This window comes from Microcebus murinus, chromosome 20 (genome assembly GCF_040939455.1).
Source record: "Microcebus murinus isolate Inina chromosome 20, M.murinus_Inina_mat1.0, whole genome shotgun sequence".
NCBI classification, from domain to species: domain Eukaryota; kingdom Metazoa; phylum Chordata; class Mammalia; order Primates; family Cheirogaleidae; genus Microcebus; species Microcebus murinus.
The window spans coordinates 42,044,496-42,067,070 of record NC_134123.1 but is presented as its reverse complement, the minus strand read 5'-3'; the positions used below and the strand labels follow the sequence as shown (position 1 = coordinate 42,067,070).

General features: G+C 34.3%; 1 protein-coding gene across 1 annotated transcript in view; it reads right to left on the bottom strand.

Moving 5' to 3' along the window:
* The window catches only part of LOC142862595 (uncharacterized), a 34,991-nt gene that overhangs the window by 3,002 nt on the left and 9,414 nt on the right, over window positions 1-22,575 (bottom strand). The window contains exon 2 of the mRNA XM_075995595.1: window positions 4,093-5,501. Coding sequence (XP_075851710.1) covers window positions 4,093-5,501 — 1,409 coding nt within the window. The remainder of the gene's footprint in view (window positions 1-4,092; window positions 5,502-22,575) is intronic.

The window sequence follows — 22,575 nt, the reverse complement described above, 5'->3', positions numbered from 1 at the left end:
TAAAAATTTACACAGAGATATAACGGTTCACAAAAGAAATTTATTTCCAAACCCAAGGAATTAATCTTTCCATTTGAGCCAATTCTTTAAACGAGTTATTGGTGTAAAGAGAGTTTGTGCTGACCGGGTGCAGTGGCTCATACCTGTAATCCTAGCACTCTGGGAAGCCAAGGCAGGAGGATCACTCAAGGTCAGGAGTTTGAAACCAGCCTGAGGAAGAACAAGACTGTGTCTCTACTAAAAATAGAAAGAAATTAATCGGCCAAGTAAAAATATATAGAAAAATTAGCAGGGCATTGTGGCATATGGCTGCAGTCCCAGCTACTAGGGAGGCTGGGGCAGAAGGATTGCTTGAGCCCAAGAGTTTGAGGTTGCTATGAGCTAGGCTGATTCCATGGCACTCTAGCCTGGGCAACAGAGTGAGAATGATGCTTTTGTCATTCCAGTTGTCAGTCATAAGCAAAGGAACTCTGATATTTACCAACAGATTAATATTGCAGCACAGAACATGAAAGGGGCTTTAACACTTTTATTTGAAGCTAAAGACACCTGGACTTCCTGGTGCTGATCATTATGTTATGGAAGAGACTAAAGAGGCATGTGGTGCTCACTGTCTCACCTCTGGCCATGGTGAGCATAGAAAACAGGATTGCATCCAAAATCACTAATGAAATTTTCAATCAAATAGCAGCCATGATCCCTCAGATTCCTCTAGAGAGAATGATCAAATTGTTGGCCACAGTTACATGACTAAAAATGAGAACTGTGGACTACGCACTTCACCCACTAAAGTAAAGGAAGATAAAGTCATGTAAAATAAATTCTCTACATTGAAATAAAAGATAAAGAAAGATTATTCCAAATATTTTCTTTTTTTTTTTATAACCAAATATTTTCAATCCAGAGAAATCATTCTATTATATTCTAACACTGAAAATACACACTCATAAATAGATTCTAGACGGATGCATATGTTGTACTATAAGTACTTCATAATTAATGAAGTACTTAATAATTAAAATCAATCTTCTTTATTTACCTAAACTCTCAATTAACAGATTGTTAGATTCTCATGTTTCTTTATATAGTACTTACCATATGCATCACACACTCATTATTTACTTATTGTAATTATTTTCATATTTATGGCATTACAGGTTAGGATCTAATAACTGTTTGCTCTTACACAGCAAACAATACTGAGTTCTTGATTTAATCTACTGGCATTCTGAATTGTATATCTGTCTTTATACTTAAGGCTCTTACTTTAAGCTTAGGATTCTGAATCTCTCTTATCTTAATTAAGTAATCAGCATACTGCATGTATAGCCTATATATGGCTTCAAGATCTCTACTTAAATTTTTTTCATGTAATTAAATAATTCTACAATTCTCATCAGAACTTTTAAAGTATTATGTGAACTCACAGGGGGTGAGTACAACAATGAGAATGTTGCAGCCCAATTGCAGGCAGAAAAACAATGGCTTAGATACATTTGTAGAAGGAAAAAGATAGGAAAAAGATAAAAAGATAGGAAAAAATGCTGGAGACAATTATGAAATGAAAGAAGCAGAATTCCCACTTATAAATTCTAGAGTTTGTTCTGCAGGTCCCCTCACTCCACATGCAAATCAGTGACATTTTTCACCCTGGATATTTCAATCTCTTACCTGGAGCCACAATTAAATTTTATAAAAATCATTCTTATAATTGCAGAGTAGGACATATATACAATACATAACAAATTTTCAAATAATAAAATAATAGAGTAGGCCTAGCATAAGTAATAAGCATGTAAGAACAGAGGATTGGCATGGGCAGGTTCTGAATTAGAAACTTTACAATTTTAAACAAATTAATTCAACATAAAGCAAAAAAAAACCCTTTGCTTTCAAAATATTTGGAGTTTCTTGTTTGCTAGTAACTTCTCAACAATTATGAAATTACCTATTTTTTCAATATTTCTCCTTTTCTTTTCAAAATATGTATACATCCTCATTCACACAAACATAATTACTTACTCTGCAAATCTAATACAACTAAAGTTCATCTGAACCATGATGTATTTGTATATTTGATTCAGTAGAAATTAAAAAAAGTGTTTATTTCTGTTTCACTGGCCAGACAGGTCGCATGTTGAAAAAAAAATGTAGGATAAAGTGTAACAAGTACTCATTCAGTATTCAAAAATGTATGGCTTTACATAAAATGCACAAACTTTATTATAAGCATTACAGTTACAATGAAATTATAAAAATAATAATAAAAAACTTTGGGAACATTATTCTTCAAAGAATTACATATTTGAAGTCACTGAAAACAGGATCACAAATGATTTAATTTTACTATGTAACCCAATAATACATCTTTACAATCATTTCCCCCAACTTTGAGTAACATACAATAGATTAATGTTGGTGGCAAATTCACAGTTCATTCAATCTACATCACGATGACACAATAAAATATTTTTTAATTTAATAAAACAAATTAAGTTTACATGTAATCTAAAATATTTCAAAACTCACTGTTTCATTATTCTAATGTACAATTAGTAAAACAAGTTATTTGTAATATTGTCATTGTTTCATTCTGATTATAATGAGAAGGATATTAGTCTATATACCTATATCATATATCACTTGAAAAACTGTTTTTTAGAAGTCAACTACAAATCACCTCTCTATTTCAGACATCTTACATTTCAGTGATTTTAATTTTCCATGGGAAAGTACATGAATGATGTGTACTTAATACACAAAGACTTCTAATAACTGTGATGTAGCTATCATTAACCATAGGCATTCACATACACACTAAAAATGAAAGCATAGCATCCACTGTTCTTAAAGTTGAATAACATCAGTATTTCCTTATCAAAAATCGCAAAAAATTATACTTTATTACATTTGCATCCCAACCTGACTAGAAAGTATATTTTACATGTCATTATAACTTTAAAAAATCTCTTGTTTTAAAAACTGACATACAAATAAGTTATCTATTTTAACTGGTTTAATCTCTATACTCAACAACTTGGTTTAAGAAATCTGTGAATGTGTTAGAGCCCAAGTGCATTGCCCTTTGAGTCCTCTGATTCTGTTTAGACTTGATTCTTGATTAAATGCATTCTGAAATTTATCATATCTGTAAAGTAGTTTTAAGTATCAATTCCTTGTTGTTCTCTAAAGGTATGCCTTTTGCATAAATATTTTTTCACATTCATTATATTTGTAAGGTTTCTATCTATGAAAAATTTTGTGATGTTGAACAATGAGAAAATATTGGAGCATTACTTTCAGGGTAAGTTCTCCCATGTCTAATAAAATGTCTGTTATAACTCAAGGTATTGTCAGCACTCTATATTATTATTGTTTACTTTAAGTACTGTTGTATATTTTAAAGCTAATATTTTGGGAAAGTATTTCCAAAGTCATTACATTTATCTCACTTTTATCTAGTTTTATTTCTTTGATGATGAGTAAAATGTGAGCAGGTATTAAAGATTTTGTAACAATTGTAGAATTTTTCTCTGTGGTGAATTCTTTCAAGTAGATTAATATGTGAGCACTGGGTAAAAGCTTTGCCGGATTACTCACAATTGTATGGTTTCTCTCCTGTATGAATTCGTTTACGTAGACTGAGGTCTTTGAGCCAGATAAAGACTTTGCCACATTCTTCACATATGTATGGTTTCTCTGCTGTATGAATTGTTTTATGTAGATTGAGGTCTCTACACCAGATATAGGCTTTGCTACATTCTTCACATTTGTATGGTTTCTCTCCACTATGAATTATTTTATGTAGTGTAAGGATTGAGCACTGGGAAAAGGCTTTTCCACATTGCTCACATTTCTAGGGTTTTTCTCCTGTATGAATTCTTTTATGCCGAGTAATGTGTGTGTGCTGAGAAAAGGCTTTGCCACATTCCTCACATTTGTATGGTTTCTTTCCTATATGAATTATTTTATGTCGAGTAAGGTTTCTGAGCCAGATAAAGGCTTTGCCACATTCTTCACATTTGTAGGGTTTCTCTCCAGTATGAATTCTTTTATGTTGAGTAAGGTTTATGCGCTGGGTATAGGCTTTGCCACATTCTTCACATTTGTAGGGTTTCTCTCCAGTATGAATTCTTTTATGTTGAGTAAGGTTTATGTGCCAGGTAAAGGCTTTGCCACATTCTTCACATTTGTAGAGTTTCTCTCCAGTATGAATTCTTTTATGTTGAGTAAGGTGTATGCACCGGGTACAGGCTTTTCCACATTCTTCACATTTGTAGGGTTTCTCTGCACTATGAATTCTTTTATGTCGAGAAAGGTCTGTGTACTGGGTAAAGGCTTTGTCACATTCCTCACATTTGTATGGTTTCTTTCCTGTATGAATTATTTTATGTCGAGTAAGGTTTCTGAGCCAGATAAAGGCTTTGCCACATTCTTCACATTTGTAGGGTTTCTCTCCAGTATGAATTCTTTTATGTTGAGTAAGGTTTATGCACCGGGTATAGGCTTTTCCACATTCTTCACATTTGTAGGGTTTCTCTGCACTATGAATTCTTTTATGTTGAGCAAGGTTTGTGTACTGGGTAAAGGCTTTGTCACATTCCTCACATTTGTATGGTTTCTTTCCTGTATGAATTATTTTATGTCGAGTAAGGTTTCTGAGCCAGATAAAGGCTTTGCCACATTCTTCACATTTGTAGGGTTTCTCTCCAGTATGAATTCTTTTATGTTGAGTAAGGTTTATGCACCGGGTATAGGCTTTTCCACATTCTTCACATTTGTAGGGTTTCTCTGCACTATGAATTCTTTTATGTCGAGCAAGGTGTGTGTACTGGGTAAAGGCTTTGTCACATTCCTCACATTTGTATGGTTTCTTTCCTGTATGAATTATTTTATGTCGAGTAAGGTTTCTGAGCCAGATAAAGGCTTTGCCACATTCTTCACATTTGTAGGGTTTCTCTCCAGTATGAATTCTTTTATGTTGAGTAAGGTTTATGCACCGAGTATAGGCTTTACCACATTCTTCACATTTGTAGGGTTTCTCTGCACTATGAATTCTTTTATGTTGAACAAGGTGTATGTACTGGGTAAAGGCTTTGTCACATTCCTCACATTTGTATGGTTTCTCTCCTGTATGAATTCTTTTATGTTGAGTAAGGTCTCTGAGCCAGATAAATGCTTTGTCACATTCTTCACATTTGTAGGGTTTCTCTCTACTATGAATTCTTTTATGTTGAGTAAGATTTGTACACTGGGTAAAGGCTTTGCCACATTCTTCACATTTGTAGGGTTTCTCTCCACTATGAATTCTTTTATTTCGAGTAAGATTTGTGCACCAGGTAAAGGCTTTGCCACATTCTTGACATTTGTAGGATTTCTCTCCAGTGTAAATTCTCCTATGTATAGTAAATTTTGGGTAGCAGTTAAAGGGTTTTCCACATTCTTCACACTTGTAGGGTTTCTCTACAGTGTGAAATTTCCTAAGTCCAAGAATGTTTGATCTGTGGTTAAAAGGTTTGCCACATTCATTATATTTGAAATTTTTTTCTCTAGTATGTCTTATATTAGATATATTTAGATTTGAAGATTTGCTAAACATTTTTATACATTTATAACTTTTGAAGATTTTCCTATGGTTACTTGACAAACATTGGGTAAGACCATCATAACATACTTTTTGACGCTTACACTCACCAACACACTCCCAGTCCTTTCTTGAATGTACAATGTCAAGGTTACAGATTCCATTTAGTCTCATTATTGATTTCTGCAATGAAGCTTTTATACCCTGCTCTGACAGTAGTTCTTGGGTGCAATGGGAAGACAGTTCTGAAATAAATGAAAAGAACAAAGTATCTCACTAATTATACTTAGGTAAATATACTTCACAATTTGAATGTGCAAAACTATGGCAAGCACATTAGCAATAATGTGCAATAGAATACCATAATCTTACTTGCATCTTAGATGTAAGACCTTCAAAATATACTTGCAAACATGATTCATTGAGAAATCATCAGTGATAATATTTCATGGCATCCCAGATGTGAATGACACCAAGAACCATATGGAAGGGGAAGGAACAGTTGTTACATTTACCCAGCAAAACCCTTCCTCCCCACTGATACAGAGTTATCACTTTAGCAGTAAAATTCCATTTCCTGGATTCCCTTTCAAAAGAGATTCAAACCAATGGCACATGAGTCCATATATCTGGTTTTTGATGACCTTTGAATAGCTGGTTTCTATTTTCCATGACAAGTACATAACTCTCTGGGAAAGATATGCACATATGAAAACTAAAACCCCACGGTATTATATTGATGGTGCAAAAACATTTAATTATGCTATAAAATTTGAAAGACAAAATAAAAATGATCATTCCCATGTGTTAAGTGACATACAATATAAAAAGATATAATTTTTGACATCCATATCATATAGTTGAGGGCAGATGTAAAGATTATGAATTTTTGTATACAATTGAAGTTAAGTAGTTATCGGTTTAACATAAGTTGCAACTTCAAAATATTTTATGTAATTCTCACAGTGAACAGCAGAAAAATCTTTAAAGACACACACAAAAAAGGTGGCCTCAGTAAAAACATGTATCACTAAAAATCAGTGAGGTGCAATGAGGGGGAAAGGAGTGGGAAGAAAGAAAATATAGTGGCAAAAGTTATATAAAACAATTATTAGGGAAATTATAAATCCATCCCTTTGAGAAAATTATGCAAATATATATGTACTAGTATTACTAGTCAGAAGACACAGTCAAATAAAGGAATTAAAAAAAATCCATCTATATTCTCTCTAAAGAGACTTGACTTCATACCTGGTGAAAGAAATAGACAAAAAGTGGAAGGAAATAACAAGATATACCACGAAAATGTTAAGCATACAACACCAGTGGAGTTCAAAATTATATTAGGCGCATTACTTTTGTAGTACAAAATGTTATAGTTTATAAAATATACTTTTAAGTCAAAACTGCCACAAGAGACAAACAAGGACATTTAATATAAACAGAGATCATTCACTGCAAACCATTTAAATATAATAGGTATATCTGATATCTATCTATATCTCATATAAAGGTTCTCAAATACATAAAAAAGCATTGACACAATTGAAGCAAGAAATAGACAGAAAAAATGATAGGATCCGTGGTATTCCACTTTCAATAATAATAAAGCCAGTCAAATTACTAATAAGAAAACAGGAGGTTTGAAAACACTAGAGAGCAATTAGACCTCACAGATATATAGAGAACATTCTGCTGAATAATAGTAGAATATACAATATTCTTGATAGCTCATTATACATTCTTCCTACAAACTACCTTTTCAGACACAAAACAAGCCTTAACCAATTTTAGAAAACTGAAATTTTACACACTTTAATTTCTGACCAGAATGGAATGACACTGTAAATAAATAACAAAAAAGACAAAAAAAAATGCAAAAGTATAGGAAAATAAACAACACACTCTTGAACACGTTCTTGTTCAAGGGAAGAAGACCTAATGTTGTGTAGATGTCCAATGTGATCTACAGATTAAATGCAATTCCTTTCAAATTCTCAATTTCATGTTTTCAAAAATAGAAATAGCATGAAAAGCCTGTCAATGGGTAGATCACAAGCTAAGGCCATGCTGATGGAGCTTGGTGAAAATGTACCCTTGGCACAGAAAGGGGGGCATCTCTGCACAGACAATTCCAGCATCGACTATTGTGGTGAGAAGGTGCCATGGTCTTCCTGTAGCACTCTGAAGCTGTTTGTGTGTCAAACCACCCTCCTCCACTTTGAGTTGTAGCACCAGCTACACTTTAGAAGACAGCATTGGCTGGCATTTTGCACCCCACTGCCCAAGCATGCTCAGTCATTCAGTCCAGATTGTGCTGGAAGTGTTCTACCCATTGCCCAAGGCAGGCTGAGTCACTCAGTACAAGGTGCTTTGGCAGCTGCTATGGGGTGAGTGTGGTCACACATGTATGAGAACCTTGAACCAAAAGGTTTCTTTCTGGGATGCCTGGAGTGTAGCAGATGCAGAGGAGGGGGTGTCCAGGTGTAGTGATTCTGGCTCTCGTGTTGCTCTTAGCACACTCCCATAGGATGAGAAACCTGATCCATTGCACTCCCAAGGCACTTGGGTGGGGGAGGTCAAAACCCCTTACTCTTTCCCTGGGCTCCAGAAGTCCTCTGATTTTGATTATGTGAGTTTCGACCTTCTATCCTCCTCTCTCTCAACTGCTTACTACCTGTGTTAGTGTTCTAGACTCCACTTATTTCTGTCTATACTGTTCCATGCTGACCTGGAATCATCTTCCACTCCCCTATGTTCAATCCTCAATGTTCTACTTGGAAAGTCCAACAAGCCTTGATTCTCATCAGTGATCTTGAAGTCTTCTTACACAATTATTTTTCTTACACAAATATAATACATTTTCACAGATAAAGAGCTGCTGAAATTACAATTTCCATGACTAATCACCTAGTGAAGACAAAAGAACTATTGAGCACAAACCAAGATAACAAATATTTAAATTTCAAACAAAATATACATAATCATTACACATCTGGTCACACAAACACATAGAGAATTATTTTAGCGATGGATAAATGGCTATTTCTTATTTAAATGTTAACCCATACAGTGTTAAAGTGAGCCGAGTTTAATATCACCACACAAAATTACAAAGTCTAGTTAAAAACAAAGATAAAATTAACTGAACTTATCATAAGATTTCAGGGCAAGCAGATGATTCACAAAACCTGTCCCACATCCACAAAAAATATAAATCTCTGGGAATCAAGTCTTAAGAAATGGAGATATTTACTGTATTTGAAATAAATGAAACATAATCATTTGAACCATCCTCTGCAAGAAATAACAAAACACTGCCAACACAATCTGTTGCCTGAAGAAAGTGATATATAAACAATGCCATAAAAAGTATAGCAAGAGCCTAATAAAAATTGTAGACCTCAAGTATACAATTACTGAGTTGAGAAATTCACTAGGCAAGCACAGAAGCACTGTTAATGAAGCAGAAGAATCAGAAAGTTGAAGACATTTCATGTATAAATCTTGAGTCATAGAAGCAAAATTTTAAAAGAGAGACAAGTGAAGATAGATTATGGGATTTATTGAACATAATCAAATAGATTAATATATTTAAGAAAGACTCCTAGAAGAAGAATATAGTGGGACAGTGGCAGGAAGATTATTTGGAGAATAAAGCAGCTGAGATTTTTCAAAATGCTATAGTGATAAAAAAAATATACTATCAACTAAGAATACTTTATCTAGAATTTTTTCAAAAACAATACAAAAACTAAATATTTTCCAAGCTAAGCAAAAGCCAATGGTGTTCATCTCCACTAGAACAGCCCACAAGAAAGTAAATGGAGTCCACTGTGATGAAAAATGAAATGATGTTGGGTAGCATAATAAACACTTAAAAACATAAAGCTCTGTATTAAAGATAAATCTGTATACATATATAGAATTCTATAGGACCATGATGGCTCATAAACCCTCATAATTATTCTATAGAATTAAAAATAAACAAAAGCACAAGTGTGAAAAAAATCTGTTCTCATATATAAAATAAAAAACACATCATTTGTGACATTAATAACAAAATGTGGCACTCTAAGATATGTGGGTTTTGTATTCACTTGAACTGAAGTTGTTATGAGATTAAGATATATTGTTGTAACAGAAATATTTTAAGTAGCCTCCATTTCCTAATGTGATAACAAACAGAATGCCTATAGAATGTAATCTAAAGCAAATTGGAAAGCAATCAAAGCATGTCACTTCAAAATTAAGATAACAAAAATAAACAGAGTAAGACAGGCATGAGGAATAATGTATTGACAAGGCACATGGAAAAGAATTAACCAATGGCAATAACTTCATTTTCTTCAGAAGTTACTTTAAATATAAATGTTTTAGACTCTCTAAAGAAAACTAAGACAAGTATATGGATAAAGAACAAACAACCGTACAATATGCCACCTACAAAAGCCTTCCTTTAGCTCTAAAATGTCATATTGGCAGAGAGTAATAAAAAAAAATCTATGTAAGTATTTAGGGGAGGATATCATGGACATAATTAAGAGAAGTACACTTTAAGTGAAAAACCAGCAGAAGAGACAAAGACTGCTATAAGATAATGATAAAATGGGTCATTTAGGATAAATCTATAGAATACACAAACACAGATGATATACATTTATTGTACATATTTTATCATAGATATTTTACATATATATTATATATTAGGGCTTCTAAATATGTTAAGCAAATATGAACAAAAGTACGGACAGAAGTGTGGCAAGAAACAACTAGCAACAAATTAGTTATAGGAGACTGCAAGACCTCACTTTCACTAAGTACAAAGATTTAATAGAAGATCAATAAGAAAACAGATAATGAGAAAAACATTATAGACCACTTAGATGTAAAAGACATTTAAGGAGCTTTTCAGTCCAAAGCAGCAGAATATACAATAGTTTAAATCATACATGGCAAATTATATTACGACAATTAAATCTTATCAAGTTGAAGAAGCCTAAAAATATTCAACATATATTTTCTGAAAAAAAAAATGAAGTGGAAGTAGAAATCAAAAGCGAAATATAAAGTGGCTAATAGAAAAATATATCAAAATTAAACACACTCTTAAAGGTATTCATGCTCAATGGTCAGATAATTTGAAATTGTAAGATGTCAATACCATTCTCAGTGATTTACAAATTTAATGCAATGTCTATAACATTCCATTAATACTTATTTTGGATACATATAAAAATAAATTCTAAAGTGTATTGGAATAGTAAATACCAAGACTGTTTTTGAAAGTAAAAACATGGAGCATTGCACTTCTTGATTTGAAAACAACTCTACAGGAATAAAAGCAACATGTTACTGGCACCAAGACAAATATGAAATGAAATAACAGAATGGAGAACCCTGAAATAAATCTTTGTGTCCATGATCAAATTACATGCCTCAAGATTACAAAGACCACACAATCAAAAAGAATAGCCCTTTCAACAAATATTGTGGAAAACTGAATATCTATGAAAGAAAAAAATGATGTTGGGTCCTTTCCTTCCACTATATGTAGGATATATTTTAGTTGAATTAAATGCTAAAACATAAGAAATACAATATAAAACTCTTAGAAGAAAATATAAAGGAAAAGTCATGATATTGGTCCTGACACTGTTTTAGTAGATGTAACATCAAATGAATAAGCAATAAAAATGAAGAGGCCGGGAGCGGTGGCTCACGCCTGTAATCCTAGCTCTTGGGAGGCCGAGGCGGGCGGATTGCTCAAGGTCAGGAGTTCAAAAGCAGCCTGAGCAAGAGCGAGACCCCGTCTCTACTATAAATAGAAAGAAATTAATTGGCCAACTGATATATATATAAAAAATTAGCCGGGCATGGTGGCTCATGCCTGTAGTCCCAGCTACTCGGGAGGCTGAGGCAGAAGGATCGCTCGAGCCTAGGAGTTTGAGGTTGCTGTGAGCTAGGCTGATGCCACGGCACTCATTCTAGCCTGGACAAAAAAGCGAGACTCTGTCTCAAAAAAAAAAAAAATGAAGAAAAGATAAATGAGATTGCATCAAATTTCAAAATTTCTGCACAAAGAAAAAACTTGATAGAGTAAAAATGCCTCCTACGAAATGGGTAAAAATAGATGTAAACTGCATATTTCATAAGACTTAACATCCTGAAAATATAAAAATGACTACAATTCAACAACAAAAGTGAATGGCTTGATTAAAAAATTGACAATGGATTGATCTGGCATTTCTGGAAAGAAGATATACAAATGGCCAAATAGAATTTGAAAGGGTCCTAAAAATTATTAATCTTTAGAGAAATGCAAAGCAAAATCACAATGAGATATTACCTCATATCCATTACATTGAAAATTTTTAAATAAGTAATTATATATATATACACATACATATGGTGAGAATGTAGAGAAATGGCAATGCTGCCATATTATTCTGAAACTTGGATTCTAATTGTATAAAAAAATAGACTTAGAACAGATCAAAAATTAAAAATACATAAAGAGGAAAATGATTTGCATTTCCCTGATGATTAGAGATGTTGAGCATACTGCAATGACATATCACTTATGTCCAGTAGGAATGGCCTTTATCAAAAACTCCCCCAAACAACAAATGTTGGAGTGGATGTGGAGAGATAGGAACACTCCTACACTGCTAGTGGGACTGCAAACTGGTTCAGCCTCTGTAGAAAGCAATATGGAGATACCTTAAAGTGATACAAGTAGATCTACCATTTGATCCAGCAATTCCACTACTGGGAACCTACCCAAAAGGTCAAATGACACTCAACAAATGGGACACCTATACTCTAATGTTTATAGCAGCACAGTTCACAATTGCAAAGGTGTGGAAACAACGCAGGTGCCCATCAATACATGAGTGGATTAATAAAATGTGGTACACGTATACCATGGAGTACTATTCAGCTTTAAGAAACAATGGTGATGGCCTGGAATGGTGGCTCATGCCTGTATTCCTAGTACTCCAGAGGCTGAGGCAGGCAGATTGCTCAAGGTCAGGAGTTCAAAACCAGACTGAGCAAGAGGGATACCCTGTTTCTAATATAAATAGAAAGAAATTAATTGGCGAACTAATATATAGAGAAAAAATTAGCCAGGCATGGTTGTGCAGGCCTGTAGTCCCAGCTACTCGGGAGGCTGAGGCAGTAGGATTGCTTGAGCCCAGGAGTTTGAGGTTGCTGTGAGCTAGGCTGATGCCATGGCACTCACTCTAACCTGTGCAACAAAGCAAGACTCTGTCTCAAAAAAAAAAAAAAAAAAAGAAAGAAAGAAACAATGGTGATATACCACCTCTTGTATTTTCCTGGATAGAGCTGGAACCCATTCTACTAAGTGATGTATCTCAAGGATAGAAAAACAAGCACCACATGAACTCATCAGCAAATTGGTATTAACGAATCAACACTTAATTGGACATATAGGAGTTACATTTATCTGTCCGGAGGGTAGGTGGGGGAAAGGGGGCATGGGCAATATACGTAACCTTAACATTTGTACCCCTATAATATGATGAAATAAAAAAAAAAAAGAAGAGTAAAATGAACAATATGGTCAGAGGGGAAATATCCACTTGTTTTATCCCAAACAACAAAAATTTGGCAGCCATCCACAGAAAATTATTTTTTTCTGAATTTGGGACTAAAATAGATGGTAATTAAACCATAGAGGGAGCACAGATCTAGGAAGGTCATTTTGAATTTCAGGCTCTCATCTAGTTGGCAAAATTAAGGACTCCTTGTCCTGACTACAGACTATAACATGGGTCATCATCTTTGATACACAGAGTCTCCAGTGGTTCCCTGTGAAAGTTGGAGTGGTGCTGCTCATCCAGTGACTTTGGGAGAGACACACCTATGTGCAGCCATGAAGGCAGGCCTATATAACTTAGTCTTGTTATCATCTGTAAAGCAGACCTGTGGCTCTGCTGCAGCAGTCTCAACTACAGTCCATGTCCAGTTCTTTCAGTGCATAGATCCACATGGTGACCTGAAGGGAAACTTCCAATGCATTCATTCGGAGCCACACCCATCCACACAGCTAATATCAGCCCCACCATATGCAGACTCACTATACAACCATGCCCTAGTCAGTGTCCTACAGATCAAAATCCTGAAGGAAACCAGTTTACCCAGACACAAGAGAGGATTAAAAATGGCCCTAGTACTTCAGAAGTGACCCACCAAATGCACCCTCCACTGCAGAGCAAGGGGCAGCCTTGTTACCTAGCTACAGCAACTATCCATTGAAAACCCAGGACACTAAAGCAAATATCTTTACCTTCCAAAATCAGTTTATAAAAACTGGAAAAGTATTGAATCCGTCACATGCACAGACACCAATATAAGGATAATGTGCAACCACTCATAATGCTTCTATTTTATCATATTACTACAAGATCTAATCAGACATGTTAGGCAAGAACATAACAAAAATCCACTCAAATAAGAAACAGAAAAGTAAAAATAATACTGTTTGCAGATGACCTTATCTTATATACCAAAAACCATAAAGAAGATGGGAAAATTTTTTTAAAGTAGTAAAACCACTCAGCTACTCACAGGATATAAAATTTACATACAAATATCAATTGTTTTTCTATACACTAGCAAACTATCCATTAAGAAAAGAAAACACTGTGATACAATAGTATCAAGATAATAGATTCATAAGAAATAAATTTAACCAAGTGGTAAAAATAAATCCTTTGCACTGTGTACTAGAAGATATTAATAAAGGAAATTGAAGAAGACATCAGTAAATAGAAAGATATTATCCAAAACAATGCATACATTCAATGTACTCCCTATCAAAATTCTAGAGGTATTATTCACAGTATTAACAAAAAAATTCTAATATTTGTTTCATATCACAAATACCTTTGGTGAGCTAAAACTATGTTTAGAAAGAATAGAAAAGGTTCTGGCATTACATTTTCTGATTTTTAAATATATATCAAGGTGATAGTAATAAAAACAAAAAAAATATGTGTATAAAAACGACCACAAAAAGCAAAGGAATAGAATGGAGAGCTCAGAAATTAATTAAGCATATAAGGTAACTAATCTTTATCTAAGGCACTAGCAATGCAAATGCAGGAAGTATGATCTCTTCAAGGCTTGGTGATGGAAAACTGGATACCCACAAACAAATTAATAAAAGTATACTATTTTTTTTTACATGATACACCAAAACTAACTTGAGATTTATTAATGATTTAAATGGTAGACTTAAAAGTGTAATGTTTCTTTTATAAAAAGCATAAATAAAAAGAAGAAATGTGAGAAAACCTTGATATAAGTCTTGAAATTATCTTTTTTTGTTGTTTGTATTATGGATTTTACAAAATAAGCACTGGAGCAAAATATAAAAAGTTTGAGCTGCATCAAACTTCAAATCCTCTGTACAGCAAGGAAACAAAAAACATAAGAAAACATAGAATGGGAGAAAAAATTTTCAAACTTTATATTGTATAATATGTTCATACCCCAAATATATAGGAAACTCCTATTATTCAAAACCCAATACAATATTATCATCCTAATCCAATCAAAAATAAGCAAAACTTTGTGTAATTTTTTTCAAAGAAAACATACAAGTTTACAAGTAACATGAAGAGTAATTCAGCATCACTAAAACATCATGTGAACACAAAGCAAAATTTTGGTAAGGTATCCCCTTCCCAACTGTTAAAATGGCTAATGTGCAAAAGAAGAGATATAACAAGTGCGGGCAAGAGTATGCAAGAAAGCAATCCCTGTACTCTGTTATTGATCATAAATTGGCAATGTCATCATAGAGATTCATTAACAATTGTAAAAATATAGAACTGCCTTATCATTCATCAATTCTACTTATGAGTATAACCAAAGATGTAAAATCAGTATCTTAAGAAGATTCTGCACACCCATGTATATCGCAGTATTATGCACATTTGCCAATAAAATGTTAACTAAATGACTGTTTATGTTGTATAGACCAAAAAATGAGTATACAGACACATACCATAGAATATTATTAAGCCATAAAAATTATAATTATCCTGCCATTTGAACAACATGGATGTACATGGTAGGCATTGTGCTAAGTAAAATAAGCCATTCCCAGAAAGATAAATACTGCTATGGGTTATATAAAATAGTTGAATTTATAAAAATAAATAGTACAACAGTGATTCCCAGGGTGTGGTGGCAAGAAAAGTAGGGAAATGTTTGAGGGAAAATCTTTTAGTTATAAGATGAATAAGTTTTGGAGATCTAATTCATGGCATCTTTACAGTTATTAATAATGTTACAGTTATTAACAATGATTTATATGCATGAAATTTGTTAAGACCATAGACCTCACTATACTTAAATATTCTCACTATAAATGAATGATAAATGTGTGAGATGATGGATATGTTTATTATTTTAACTCTGTTATTTTACAATGTATACACACATCAAATCATTACAGCATATACAATAAATGTATATAGTTATATAATTCTAATTTGTGGAAAAGTCCACCTGGTAAACACACAAACACACACACATATGTATATACACACACACATATACGCAATAGGAATGACACATTCCTGATAGTATTAATTAGGGGAAAATTAGGAAATATAAGTTATCAAAATATTATGTATCAATTATGATTTTAAATATATTCAGCAATTTGAAGCACTCAATGAGACAGTATGTTTAAAAATTCTATGAGGTGAATATGCAAAATAAACTATATTACTGTTTGTGAATTTGGGTATAATAAAATTGCAATTTTACTCTTATTTTGTACTAGAATAAAGGATATTTAGAAGTGAAATAACATTAGATATTCTAATGTTTAGGAAGAGGCTATGCATTTCTATATAATTGGTGAGTCTGAATTTCTGTCAATTGCCTCTGAAAGCTTCGAATTACAAATTATGGTGCAGACAATATGAACATCTTTCCCTAGTATTTCTAGCATTATTGAAACAAATCCTAATATCTCTTATTCCCCATTTACAAATTATAGCAATGGGGCAACAAATGGAACTTCAAACATGGAGCTGGGCATGGTGAATCACACTTATAATCCCAGAATTTGGGATCACTTGAGGCCAGGATCTTGAAACGAGCCCCAGCAACATAAGGAGACTCCATTTAAAAAAAAAAAAATATATATATATATATATATATATATATATATATATATTAATAACAAAAGTTAGCTTGCAATGGTAGCTCATGCCCATAGTCCTAGCTACTTAGAAGACTGAGGTATTAGGATCCCTGGAGCACAGAAGTTTGAGGTTGCAGTGAGCTAGGATCAGCCACTCTACTCCAGAAGAGGCAGCAGAGCAAACTGTCAAACAATGATTTAATGTACAGGTCTTCAAAATATGTACAGATATTCTCATATCACCCCAAACAATAGAAATACTGACAGATAATAGAGTCCATTAAAAGCCATGACAGGAAGTTTGGCTCTTGCTGAATTCTAAGGAAAATCAGTGCATGGGTAGACTTTGTAGAGAGTTTAAGAGCATGGGACAGAAGATGTCCTTCTGTAAGTTAAAGAGAAACATACAAGGCTACTAAAAATTATTTCCAACAAAGCAGAATATTCCAAACCATTTTTTAATATCTGCCTTACTCCTTGAGCTTTACCTCTCTAACATTTGTTATCTGCTTCACTGAATCTCACCTACCTGGATATTTAGCTGTTGTTTCCTCTTTCTTCATAATCCAGGGCTCTATCCTTTGCTCCAGACATGTGATCAGCTCTGGCTTTGAGACAGCAAGACCTGTTTTGTAAGAAAAAAATGCACATGACATTTGCTGAAGTCTTCCCAATTCTTAATGTAGTACTATCCTTAGTAGAGATAACATTATAGAATATTGTAGAAAATTCCTTAGAAACATATTTTTTTCCCACACACCCTGTAGAATCATAAAAAATTATTTCTAATTTATAATGAGAGCACCAATTACCACTAGCACCAAATAAATAAGAGGTGGAAATTATATTCTAAGGTGCAGGCAACTATTATATACCCTGATTTCTAGAGTAACCACTAATCTAGTGTGAAATATATATATTAGCCCAAGAAAGGGAAAGGTTCAAGATAATATGAGATATCTAATGATTTTATTTTATACACCAAAAATCTTCAAATGTTTTTTTAAAACCATTGATATAAAATTCATTCATGTAAAGTAGAAACTTTTAAGAAACTCTCTGCAAAAATAAATTCATGGCCTTAATGTGGAATAGGAATTGTGTATATAAGTGATCCTCACCAAGGGAGACCAGGTTTCCATAGTTCTCTAACATCACATCTCTATACAAATTCCGCTGAGCATTGTCAAGGCATGCCCACTCCTCTGGAGAGAATTCTACAGCCACATCCTGGAATGTCACCATCTCCTGTAAAAAGACACATATTTCCCAAGTGGCCATAGAGAGAGTTCATAATTTGACTACAAGGAAAATGAGTTATGAGAACTGTTTCTGACATATGAGGGACTGGAATTATCCAATAAGATATTTTTAGTACATTGATATTCTTGCATATATTCTCTTATTCACAGGAATGAGGATCGCAAAAGATGTATGAAACTTTGTGCATATGATTATGCTTTGGATGATAAAGTATTTAATACAAAATTTAGGGCCTTACAATAGTAATATTACTTTATGGGTGTTATATTTACATCCTATCAATGAATTGTGCATATTACTCACATAGAGGAACAAAGAGCGTTTGAAAGTTTCACCTAATTTTTACGAGTACAATAAAGAACTGGAGATTTTGTTAAAAGACAGACTCTGATTCAGTAGATCTGGGGTGAGGTCTGAATTTCTGCATGTCACATGATATAACTAACTACCGATAACAATGCTTCTTGCCTAAGGAGAGTATTTTGTCATCATCCAGTAAGTGGCAAACTTTGAATTTATCTCAGTTCATCTGAACAGAACACAGATAATAGCCCTCATTTTTCAAAGCAAGCTATAAGAAGAAATTAGAGCTTCCAGAATAAATGTGATGGCTCATGCACATCAGTAAGTAAATCTCCACAAGGCACTTAATGATAAAGAAAAAAAAACAATTAACTTTATATTGAATGAATCTGTCAGAAAGCATCTTAAGCAAATGAATGAAATTAACATAACTTTAGTGGGACAAATTGGTGTTAGGCGCCATTGCAAAGAGGAGGATACAAAATCACTGCTGGGATGGTAGCGGCCTACAATATGTAGCCATGAAAAATCATTAGATTTACGCAAATTTCAGATGTAGATACTTCCTATGTTTTGTTACCTTTAATAATGTATGTAAATACTTTAGTATCATACAGAGCAAATCTTTTATTTTATATTTTTTCCATAATCTTCTGGTTATTTTAGGTAATCAATGCTATCTTCTTTCTGAACTTTCCTAATAATATATTAGGTAGAGATGATGAATCATCTAGATCAAACTTTGAGAGTATCTGTTTCCCTTCCTCACTCAAATCCAAAGACTCTATCCTATCCTCAATGGGAATCTCAAACATTCACACTATTCTATCTTGACCTGTCATGAAGGGGACATTTTTAATATTACATGTCATACATTTCTTTTTTTTTTTTTTTTTTTTTTGAGACAGGGTCTCACTTTGTTGCCCAGGCTAGAGTGAGTGCTGTGGCATCAGCCTAGCTCACAGCAACCTCACACTCCTGGGCTCAAGCAATCCTCCTGCCTCAGCCTCCCGAGTAGCTGGGACTACAGGCATGCGCCACCATGCTCGGCTAATTTTTTCTATATATATATTAGTTGCCCAATTAATTTCTTTCTATTTATAGTAGAGATGGGGTCTCGCTCTTGCTCCTGCTGGTTTCGAACTCCTGACCTTGAGCAATCCTCCCGCCTCGGCCTCCCAGAGTGCTAGGATTACAGGCGTGAGCCACCGCGCCCGGCCATGTCATACATTTCTTATAAAACTTGGTTATTGTATTAACAAGCTTGTGGGAGAGAATGTACAGCAGGCCCTGTACAGGAAGGATTTCCCAGAGAACTTTGACTATTGTAAGAAAAAATAAAAAAAATGTAGTTACAAAGCTATTAGGCATACACATCACAAGTAAAGAAGTAAAGGTTTACAAGTTCAAAAAGCTTACGTTCTACATGCATTTCTGGAAAAAAGAGTGGACCCAAACCCTAATCTGGGACACACTTACCTGAAAACCAGCCATTTCCTCTTCCTCTACTCCTACTCTGAAATTTCTTTTCAGCTGATATTGTGTAGAACAATTAGAATTAAATCCTGAGACTACACTTAATGGCATCAGCACAATTTCTTCCCTTGTTTCTGAAACATTCACAAGCAGGAGGAACATAAAATGTGGAAAGGCTACACTAAGTTGTTCTTTGTCAAAGGAAACATACATCTATGATCAGCTCCTTTATGGAGACCAAAATGTGAGGTTCTCCTGTCTTTTCTTCCGGTTACCTCCCCCTGCTACAGGTGCCAGGCATTTCTGCAACAGGAATGGGAATCTGGACCACACTGATCTGCCTCTACCAAAACCAAGACAGAAGAACCTTGTTTACACTGTAACAAGGCTAAACTGAACTCTCATGAATATATGTAGGAGTCCTAATGCTTGACCCTGGTATCAAATTGGAATTATTTGGGGCACAATTAAAACCACATGGATGTTCCCACCCAGCCCAGCAGGCAGGTGATGGTGTTTCTTCAATCTAGCCAGGTTATCCTAATTGAAAGCCTGGGATAAGAGGCAATTACCTTAAAATTGTCTCTGAGACATCACTGTGAATATAAATCATGTGGTACTGTGGGCCTCACTCTAAGAAATGTGGTCAGCTGGTGTGGAAGGGGTACATTCATTGGGTTCTTTGTCAGGTCCCCTTTTAGTGCTGATGTTGCTCAACCTAGATCCATTATTAGTAGCACTCAGGTAGAGACAGCAAGCACAGCATACATACTGCCTTTTGCCCAACACTCATCACAACATATACTTAATTTCCAAAGCAAAGAGCAGCATAATGCAATGTCTACTGAGCATGTGCTATGTGCTCAGAAGTATGGTTTGTTGCATTGTGAAAAAGCCTTTAAATTGTGTGATGTATTCCTTATTATACCAGAAATGGTGAGTAGTAACTGTCCAATAATTTACAGAAAATTTTAGATGTGGTGCCAGCCTTTCTATTCTTCTCACTCAAGTATAATACAAGATGACACAAGATCCAGAAAATTGTCTACACTCACCCTAAAAAGGTCTTTTCCAGCTCGACTTACAAGTCCATGCTGATCTCTTACACTGCAGCATATGTCTCCCCTGAGATTTTTGTACATCCTTAGTCCAAAGTATGTCCCTGTCTTGTGAATTCCAGGTTGAGGCCATGTCTAGTTTGGATGGAACTTCTGTATTCTTTGCTTTGACAGAGAGGGAAGGAAAACAGGAAGAGAAATTCCTCCTTGGGACATGCTCTAATGCTTTCTGAGGAACCTCAGACTTTGGATTCTGAATTCAGAGCTGCAGATTTAGGTCTCTAGAGAGGCCTGGATTGAGTAGAACTCACTGCACATTTCCTGGCATTTGGACAAGAAGAGAAGGCAGAAAGGGAGTTTACGCATTGCACACAGTGCACATAATCTTGTTCCCATTTGTGTCTGAGCCCCATGGTCTCTGACTCCATTTCAGTTTTAAAGATGTGAGATACATTTATAGAAAGGATAGTACAACTGATTATTATCCTATGAGAGTGTATTCAAGGGAATCTGCTCTAAGTATGCTCTGGAGGGACAGTAGACACCGAAGAGGCCTAGAGAAATTACTGTGTGCAGATGTGGGACAGTGAAGCTCTGTGCTGCAGACTTGCAGGTTACAGACTGGAAGCTCAAGAAGGAATCTGGTGTTCAAAGCCTTACTAATTTAGAAGTGGTGGGCACATTTTATGTTTATGTTGCATTTTTAATTCTGGAAAGTGTTCAGGAAATATTAAAAGAGATTCCAACTAAGAAAACCTCTCCACAAAGTTTGAAGAAAATTAAAAGAAAACCCTTTTATTACTCAATTAAATCAGAATGTGATGTGCACAGTGCGAATCCACTGAGAGATTTCAAAGTAACACATAAAGTTATTATTGTACATAACTAAGCAAATCCTAACTTTTACATACATGTTATCTAGATAAATAATAATTTGCTTTGAAGAAAGAAGACTAAACAGTCCTATTTTGTAATAAAGAGTGCACTGTATACTTACTTGGTAACTAGTGAGACTCTTTTTATGGTTATTGGTTAAATTCAAATAAAATACAAGTGTCTCAAATCAATGCAGGAGGAGATAATTTGGCAACTTAAAGCTAGGTGCTCTCTGAAGTTAGGATCCCATCTTATTGAAATTGTGGGATAGGAAATTATCTACCTGGATATATCATTTCAAAGAGATGTTTCTCAGTTTCAGAAAAATATTCTAAAAAAACCTTTTTTAAAAAATCTTTCAAAAGGATATTCAAATCTTAGGCAGATACTTAGGATCTCTGGTTCTTTTGGGGACAATGGTGCCCCATTTTGGTGCTGTTTCCAGCAATTGCTCCACCTGGAGAGATGGATAAGGCTGCCATTCCATTTTTGTTCTGCTCCACCCTTCATTCTCCCCTGAGCCACTTCTATACCTGAGGAATGAGGGAATGCTTTATCAATCTAGCATTTCCCCAGCCAAGGCATAATAAGATTTACAAAGTGACCTAGGGTATCCTAAGTGTAATTAATAAGTCATTAGCTTTCATCTGCATTGCAGTTCACCTTTCTCCATGGCCTTTCTTAGAAAGAGCTCCTATAGTGTGATGAAATTTTCAGGACACCAGTTGATTATTTGATAATAATCTACACTTCTGAAGATACAAATTCTGATGAAATAAAATTAATGAGCATGTTACAATTTTAAAGTAAAATAATAAAAAACA